At 41.2% G+C, this 9,421-nt stretch overlaps 1 protein-coding gene across 1 annotated transcript; it reads left to right on the top strand.

Moving 5' to 3' along the window:
• The first annotated feature begins 6,674 nt into the window (after positions 1 to 6,674).
• Positions 6,675 to 9,101, top strand: LOC112133712 (small ribosomal subunit protein uS2-like). Its single transcript, XM_024247897.3, has one exon. It carries the CDS (start codon positions 8,155 to 8,157, stop codon positions 9,016 to 9,018), a length of 864 nt encoding a protein of 287 aa, XP_024103665.2. The 5' UTR covers positions 6,675 to 8,154; the 3' UTR covers positions 9,019 to 9,101.
• The last annotated feature ends 320 nt before the right edge of the window (positions 9,102 to 9,421 follow it).

The raw sequence follows: 9,421 nt of genomic DNA, 5'->3' as shown, positions 1-9,421 counted from the left end.
ATCCTTCCTCCGCCCATTCCTATCCACTAGGGTTGAACACAAAAGCACACCCCCACTTTACCCTACCCGACAAAAAACTTCTTGCCGACAAAACTCCCTCTCAGAGTCTTTTTCTCAAGGAATCTAACCTAAGACATTATGAATAATACTAACTATAATTTGCAATAGAAAAGTATCACTTATGGCCAGGCGCGGTAGCTCACGCGTGTAATCCCAGCACTTTGGGAGGCTGAGCCAGGGGGATCGGGAGGTCAGGAGACTGGGACCATCCTGGCTAACACGCTGAAACCCCGTCTTTACTAAAAATACAAATAATTAGCCAGACATCGTGGCACGCGCCTGTAGTCCCAGCTACTCCGGAGGCTGAGGCAGAAGAATCGCTTGAACCCAGGAGGCGGAGGTTGCAGTGAGCTGAGATTGCTGCCACTGCACTCCAGCCCGGGCGACAGAGCAAGACTCCATCTCAGAAAAAAAAGAAAGAAAGAAAAATATCATTTATGTATATAATGTAGAAACCTGACTATGAAGGTCTAGCTAGGGGAAATACACATTAATTTATTCATTAAACCATCACAATGCATTTGTCCAACATTGTATTAAATAATATTCTGCATTTCCTTATATGTAAGTCTTTATTGTGCATATAATCTTGGATAGATGCACTTAATGTTTTAAATATAGAGAAACTTCAGATATGCAAGTAATATGATGAATCCTCATATACCAACATTTTCCAACGTCAACAGTTATCAAGTAGTAACTAACCTTATTTTTTTTTTTTTTTTTTTTTTGAGATGGAGTTTCGCTCTGTCACCCAGGCTGGAGTGCAGTAGTGCAATCTCGGCTCACTGCAACCACTGCCTCCCAGGTTCAAGCGATTCTCCTGCCTCAGCCTCCCAAGTAGCTGGGACTTCAGGCACGTGCCACCACACCCAGCTAATTTTTGTTATTTTTAGTAGAGACGGGGTTTCGCCATGTTGGCCAGGCTGGTCTCAAACTCCTGACCTCAGGTGATCCACCTGCCTCAGATAACTAACATTTTTAATCTATATCCCTACCCTCACCCTCACGTTGTCCCTTCTGTGTTACTTTGAAGCAAATTCCAGACTTCATACTACAATACACACATATTTTAAAAATACATCTCCAAAAGATAAGAACTCTTTTATTAACAAAACATACCATTAACTTATCTAAAAATGAATGAGAATTTTTGAAGTCACTAGTATTAAGATATGTCTTTGTTCCTGTCAGTATTTAAACTTTCAATCACCTTATGAATTTTTTAAAATTTTGTTTGTTTGAATCAAAGCTCAAGTAAGATCCACACGTGGAAATTAATAAGTCTCTTAAATCTTTTTTTATTTTGTAAGTTCCTTTTCCATTATTTTTTCTTGCAATGTATTTGTTGAAGAAACCACACCATTTTTCCTGTAGTATTTCTACAGTATGGATTTTGCTAATTGTTTCCCTATTGTGGTGTTTAACATGTATCTCTGCCCTCCATTTTTTGTTTGTTTTTTGTTGTTGTTGTTGTTGTTGAGACGGAGTCTTGCTCTGTTGCCCAGGCTGGAGTGCAGGGATGCCATCTCCGCTCACTGCAACCTCCACCTCCGGGGCTTAAGCAATTATCCTGCCTCAGCCTCCCGAGTAGCTAGGATTACAGGCGCCCGCCACCACGCCCAGCTAATTTTTATATTTTTAGTGGAGAGGCGGTTTCACCACGTTGGCCCGGCTGGTTTCGAACTCCTGACCTCAAGTGATTCCGCCTGTCTTGGCCTCCCAAAGTGCTGAGATTACAAATGTGAGCCACCACGCCAGGCCTGTCTGTGTTTTGTGTAAATGAGTACTTGGATCCAGAGGCTGGATCATTCATATGTGATTTTTCTCATGTTTTTCCATCAAGAAGGCACAAAATATCTGGTTCTCTTTCCTCTCATTTTTCTTAGTTAAATACTTAAAAATTTTTCCTCCCAAGAAGTTACAATTAGCATAACTTGGGTTGCAAGTTAAGAATTGCAGCTGGTATATAATTGGGCCACCATAGGACAACTGATCTTTAAGAAACCCTAAAATTAATCTAGTCCTACTGTTACCATGGTATTATTTGTCATCATTATCTTATTGTTCATCAGGTATTGCTAAGTACTGATCATGGCATCCAGGACTGGGCTAGGAACCATGTTGTAATAACTGGCACCATTTATTCAGTTCTTGCTGTAGGCCAACTACTTCATTTCGGATATTTCTAATCATCATAACAACCCCACAGTGCAAATTTTAATATCCCCATTTTATAGAAGAAAACTAAATTCAGGAAGATAAAATGACTTTCCTAAGTCCATTAGGAAATATCTAAGGCAAATGGCAAAAGCAGAGGTGGCATGTAACCCAGATATGTCTGGTGCCCAAGGCATGTCTGCTTTTTCCCTCTAACTCCCAGTCCTTTGAAAATACAACTAAATTATAAGAATAATCCCTGCCTTCAGTGGGATTATATCTGTTTAGGAGAAAGAGATTAAAGTACTAAAACAATTAAGGAATGTCAGATAAGAAAGCAGTATGTAGAACATGAATAATGAAAATGTGTGCATTTTGCATGTGGTTTGACTGCTATAAATGAGCAATAAGGAGAAGGGGACATCAATGTTGATTGAAGTTCCTGAAGGAGGCTTCATCAAGCAATGCAGAAATCATTGCAAATATAAAAGCTTTACCAATGAGCGAAGGGGTCCTTTGCACAAGCATTCTCTCCCTTGGGATCCATGTCACACTGACACAAAGATTTTGTCACCATGGCAACTGGTCATTGGACCAATGAAATAATCAGTTGTCATGGTAACATGATCTCCATCTTACGCCCACCAGGCACCTGTTCTAAATCATCACATCCTCCAACAACCTCAAACCACCTCAATGCTCCTTTCTTCTTTCCCTTAGTCACCTTGCTATCCCCAGCCACCTATGATGGCACCCCTAAATTTATGTTTAGATGGATATATGAGACTGTTAAAAAGCCAGAGGAAATGAAAGTGACTTTGTAGCATAGAGCTGCACTTCAGAGAGGAGGGAAAACCTCTCAAATATAAGAGTTGAATGAGCCAGAGCACTGAAGAAGAGCCTTTGAAATTTTCATCCGTACATTTCCCTAATAAAATTCCTTTGGATTTTGAGACATTGCACTATTTTGACTATCCTCCTATGTCTGTTTATTTCTTTCTTTCTTTTCTTTTTTTTTTTAAGACGTTTTGCTCTGTCACCCAGGCTGCAGTGCAGTGGCACCATCTCAGCTCACTGCAACCTCCACCTTCCGGGTTCAAGTGATACTCCTGCCTCAGCGTCCTGAGTAGCTGGGATTACAGGCGCATGCCACCACACCCAGCTACTTTTGTATTTTTAGTAGAGATGGGGTTTCACCATGTTGGTCAGGCTGGTCTCAAACTCCTGACCTCAGGTGATCCACCCACCTCTGTGTTCCAAAGTGCTGGGATTACAGGCATGAACCACTGTGTCCGGCCCTGTCTACTTCTTTATTGGCTCCTTTTCTTTCTCCCGTCTCCTAAATGCAGGTGTCTCTCAAAGCTCCACCCTTCGTATCTGCTCTTTCTCTAAACTGCACTGCCCAGTACCATAGCCACTAGCCACGTGATAGCTATTGAGCCCATGAAATTATTTATAGACATGCTGAACTGAGATGTGCTGTAAGCGTAAAATGCATATCAGATTGTAAAGATTTTGTGTAAAAATGTAAAATATCTAATAATTTTATATTACATGTTGAAAAAACAATTTGGATATGTTTAGTACAATAAAATACATAATTAAAATTTAATTTCACTTTTTTTTTTAGATTTTTAATATGGTTGCTGAAAATTTTAAATTGCATGTGTAGCTTGCGTTCACAGCTTGTGTTATGTTTCCATTTGACAGCACTGATCTAAATGTTTTTCCTAAAAACGTCTCACCCATGCTCTAGGTGTCACATATCCCCATCATGAAATGATTTTAAGGTTCCAAATCCCAGCCTGTTTTCTGAGATTCAAACCCACATTTCCACTGTCCTGCTGGCCTTTCACAGACAGACACTAGCTCTTCAGCTCAACATGAGCAAAGCTATGAGCTTTCCTTCCAAACCTGTTTTTTATCCTGGTTGCCTTTATTAATCTTTTGTGCTAGTTCTTATTGCTGTTGTAACAACTTACCACAAACTTAATGGCTTAAAATAACATAAATGTATTATTTTACAGCTCTGGAGGTCAGCAGCCTGAAATAGGTTCCACTGGGCTAAAAGCAAGGTTTTGCAGAAGCTACATTCCTCTGGAGGTTCTAAGAGACAATCTATTTCCTTGATTTATTCAACTTCTAGGAGCTGCCAGCATTCTTTGGCTCATAGCCCCCTTCCATCTTCAAAGCCAGCAATAGTCGAGTTTCTCTCATGTCACATCACTCTGACACTCACTCTCCTGCCTCCCTCTTTTATTTCTAAGGACCGTTGTGATTGCATTGGGCCAATACAGACAATACAGGACAATCTCTCCACCTCAAGATCAGCTGATTAGCAACCTCAAACTTCATCTTCACTCTTAATTCTCCCTTTCCACGTAAATTAATACATTCACAGGTTCCAAGGATTAGGGGATGGACATCTCACATGAAAGGGCTGGACAGAAAGGGAGAATCTGTGTGCAAGTCCAGCAAGAAAAGAAATGATCATCAGAACAGATCAGATGGGATAGCTCTCATTGCTTTTAAAGTGGATTGCTGAGACTAATAGAGATCAGTTAAAGGGCTGGCTGCGATGGACACCAATGGTCTAACCTCCCACTTAGTTCACTGCAAAATCTACCTTCTCCAAAACTCCTTTCCTGATTACTCCTCTCCCCAAGTTACACTTTCCCTCCATGATATGTGATAACTTTTGTATTTCCTTGGACATCTGTCTTACTCTGCTTTGTATTTTGATGAGATATTTAAGCACTTGATCTTACTTAACCTGTCTACTAGGTTGGGAAATATTTTGTGAATAGAAACTGCTTGATTCACCTTTGTGTTTAGCCATGGTGCCTAACATGGTACTTAATATATAGTAGTTTCTCCATAACTATTTCTTGAATTTAGTTGAATAGAAACAAATCATGTTGGCATAGAGTGGGTATGTTGCCACAATCACTAATTTCCCTAAACAGTGGACACTTTCTAGTTGACTTCCACTTAACTGATACTCTTCCTACTATCTTAAAAGAACCATCAGTGTGAAGCCTTATAGGTAATGGGCTGTTGTGCACTTGAGTTTCATGCTCATCCGGAGTCAGTTGTATTTTATTTAATAACCTATTGACATCATGTGTAGTTGATATTCTAACTAATTTATTTAATATAGTTATATAAACCAATGTACTGTAAATGTCAAAAGAATGAGAGTTGTTTCTGTAAAGACTGTGTTGATTATCCTAGAAATGCAAGGAAGTGCAGCATCCTAAAATCTATTGATGTAGTATACCACTTTAACAGATTAAAGGAGGAAAAACTACGACCTTTTCAATAAATACAGAAAAGGCATCAACATTTAACACTGATTCATGGTTTTAAAAAATCTTTAGAACTGGAATTAAAAGTCTAGCTATGGTCCTTATATAGAGATAATATCATTGATTACATACAAAGACCCAAAATAATCTATAAAATAGAATCTTTTTTTTTTTTTTTTTTTTTTTTTTTGAGATGGAGTCTTGCTCTGTCGCCCAGCATGGAGTGCAGTGGCATGATCTTGGCTCACTGTAACCTCCGCCTCCTGGGTCAAGTGATTCTCCTGCCTCAGCCTCCTGAGTAGCTGGGATTACAGGCATGCACCACCACGCCCGGCTAATTTTTGTATTTTTAGTAGAGACAGGGTTTCACCATGTTGGTCAGACTGGTCTTGAACTCCTCACCTCAGGTGATCCGCCCACCTCAGCCTCCCAGAGTGCTGGGATTACAGGCTTGAGCCACCACACCCGAGCTAGAATAGAATCTATTAAAGCTAGTAAGGAAGTTTAGCAAGTTTGCCATATTCAAGACCAATAAAGAAATCAATAGCCTTTCTTTTTTCTTTTCTCTTTCTTTATTTGTTTTAGAGACAGGGGTCTCACTACATTGCCCAGGCTGGAGTGCAGTGGCTACTCACAGGTGCGATCACTGTGTACTACAGCCTCAAACTCCTGAGCTGAAGTGATCCTCCTGCGTCAGCCTCCAGAGGAGCTCAGACTACAGCTATATGCCACCATGCCTGGCTCAATAGACTTTCAATATCAATAAATAATTAAAACCTGTATTAGAAATGAAGATCTCATCCACAATACTGACACAAATAAAAAGATTATTAGAAATCAACCTGACAAACATTATGTAAGATCATTGTGAAGAAAATTCCAAAATTGAAGAACGAATACAAATACATACACAGATCTGAATAAATGAAGATATCCACCAGATTCATGAGTTCAATATCATAAAGATGTAAATTCTTCCCTGATTTGTCCATAAATTCAATATAATTCTAAATTAAATCCAGGTATGACTTTTTGTGGAACTAAACAGTCTGATCTTAGGATTCATTTGGAAGTAGAAAAGGACAAGATAATTTTGAAGATGCGGAACAACATAGAAAGACTGTGCCACCACATATCAACTTATTTTATTTTATTTATTTATATTTTGAGACTGAGTCTTGCTCTGTCACCCAGGCTGGAGTACAGTGGTGCAATCTCGGCTCACTGCAACCTCTACTTCCTGGGTTCAAGTGATTCTTGTGCGTTAGCCTCCCGAGTAGCTGAGATTACAGGCATGCGCCACCATGCCCGTCTAATTTTTGTGTTTTTAGTACAGACAGGGTTTCATCATGTTGGCCAGGCTGGTCTCGAATTCCTGACCTCAAGTGATCCACCCTCCTCGGCCTCCCAAAGTGCTGGGATTACAGGCATGAGCCACCGTGCCCAGCCTTATTTTAAAGTTATAAGATTTAAGATGGTATGACATTAGCTTAGGGATAGACAAATTGTTGAATGCAATGGAAAAGAGACCCTAGAAAGAAGTCCATGAATATACACAGACTTGACATGCTCAAAGGTGGTATTACAAATGTAGAGGGAAGGAATGAATTAGTCAATAAATGGAAAATTGGTTGTTCTAAAGGACCAAAATAATATACTTGCCCCCTGGGGAGCCCCAGGGGCTGCTGACATTCCTTCCTCTCCCAACACTTCTCAATCTCCCCACAGAGTGAGAGCCTGGCCTCCATTGCTCTCAGTACATCAGAAGACACAATGACTCTGGTGCCCAGGTCCCACCCTACCAGACTCATAGAGAGTCTCCCCATCCCCATCAATCTCAGATAAAGCATAAAGCACCATATAACAGCACTGAAGACTGGTTTGCCAACTGGTTACACAGAGAAGCTGTGTAACACAGCCCAGAAGTTAACTAACTCCCCGTAGAGCAAACTTCAACCAAGAACAAACAGAAGTGGAGCCAGAAAATAAATTATTTACCCTTTCTCCTGTCTCTGATGCACAATTCTGAGGTGTAGCACTTCCAGGAAACCCATCTGGAAGATGTCCTGGGTAACCAAGCCACAGGCTGAATTTCCTTAGGAAGCTGTGCCCAGCTTCTAACATGGTATCCTGCATTTGCTTTCTTTTCTTCCATGCCTTATTTCCCTTTTCCCCTCACTCTTGTTGGCCTGGGACTGCCCCTCTCAATACCTTAGCATGGAGGTGGTATTTCAGGCTCTGTTTTTCAGAGAACCTGGGTAGACAGTTGCATGTATAGAAAAAAAGGTCTCTACACCACACCATATCCAAAATCATATCTAAGAGGAATAAAAACCTAAATATGTAAAATAAAGCTTTAAAACATTTTGAAGAGAATGTAGAAAAACCTTTCTCTCAGAATAGGAAATGTTTTTTTAAAACAAAAAAAGCATAAACCATGAAAGAAAATTTTGATATGTATGATTACCTATAATTTAAAACATGTATTTAACAAAAGATGATATGAAACAGAAGAATTACATGCTGCACTCTGAGAGAAGATATTTGTACTTTCCGCGCTATCTGCAGAGGGGTCCATAAGGCGTTGTTCTGGATTCCCGTCGTAACTTAAAGGGAAACTTTCACAATGTCCGGAGCCCTTGATGTCCTGGAAATGAAGGAGGAGGATGTCCTTAAGTTCCTTGCAGCAGGAACCCACTTAGGTGGCACCAATCTTGACTTCCAGATGGAACAGTACATCTATAAAAGGAAAAGTGATGGCATCTATATCATAAATCTGAAGAGGACCTGGGAGAAGCTTCTGCTGGCAGCTCGTGCTATTGTTGCCATTGAAAACCCTGCTGATGTCAGTGTTATATCCTCCAGGAATACTGGCCAGAGGGCTGTGCTGAAGTTTGCTGCTGCCACTGGAGCCACTCCAATTGCTGGCCGCTTCACTCCTGGAACCTTCACTAACCAGATCCAGGCAGCCTTCCGGGAGCCACGGCTTCTTGTGGTTACTGACCCCAGGGCTGACCACCAGCCTCTCACGGAGGCATCTTATGTTAACCTACCTACCATTGCGCTGTGTAACACAGATTCTCCTCTGTGCTATGTGGACATTGCCATCCCTTGCAACAACAAGGGAGCTCACTCAGTGGGTTTGATGTGGTGGATGCTGGCTCGGGAAGTTCTGCGCATGCGTGGCACCATTTCCCGTGAACACCCATGGGAGGTCATGCCTGATCTGTACTTCTACAGAGATCCTGAAGAGATTGAAAAAGAAGAGCAGGCTGCTGCTGAAAAGGCAGTGACCAAGGAGGAATTTCAAGGTGAATGGACTGCTCCAGCTCCTGAGTTCACTGCTACTCAGCCTGAGGTTGCAGACTGGTTTGAAGGCATGCAGGTGCCCTCTGTGCCTATTCGCGGTTCCCTACTGAAGACTGGAGCGCTCAGCCTGCCACGGAAGACTGGTCTGCAGCTCCCACTGCTCAGGCCGCTGAATGGGTAGGAGCAACTACTGACTGGTCTTAAGCTGTTCTTGCATAGGCTCTTAAACAACATGGAAAAATGGTTGATGGAAAATAAACATCAGTTTCTAAAAAAAAAAAAAAAAAAAGATATTTGTAATTCATTTGATTGACAAGAAAACGTACGCCGAATTTATTTATTTATTTATTTATGAGACGGAGTCTCTCTCTGTCGCCCAGCTGGAGTGCAATGGTGCGATCTCAGCTCACTATAACCTCCGCCTCTCTGGTTCAAGCGATTCTCTTGTCTCAGCCTCCCAAGTAGCTGGGATTACAGGCACGCGCCACCACGCCCCACTAATTTTTTGTAATTTTAGTAGAGACAGGGTTTCATTATGTTGGCCAGGCTGGTCTCAAACGCCTGACCTCATGATCTGCCCGCCT

The sequence above is a fragment of the Pongo abelii genome, chromosome 1 (genome assembly GCF_028885655.2).
Source record: "Pongo abelii isolate AG06213 chromosome 1, NHGRI_mPonAbe1-v2.0_pri, whole genome shotgun sequence".
Taxonomy (NCBI): domain Eukaryota; kingdom Metazoa; phylum Chordata; class Mammalia; order Primates; family Hominidae; genus Pongo; species Pongo abelii.
The sequence above is the reverse complement of the archived record's forward strand: the minus strand, read 5'-3'. Positions and strand labels throughout refer to the sequence as shown.

Excerpts from the sequence above, each read along its gene's own strand:
- LOC112133712 (XM_024247897.3), top strand. The coding sequence starts at position 8,155 with ATGTCCGGAGCCCTTGATGTCCTGGAAATGAAGGAGGAGGATGTCCTT.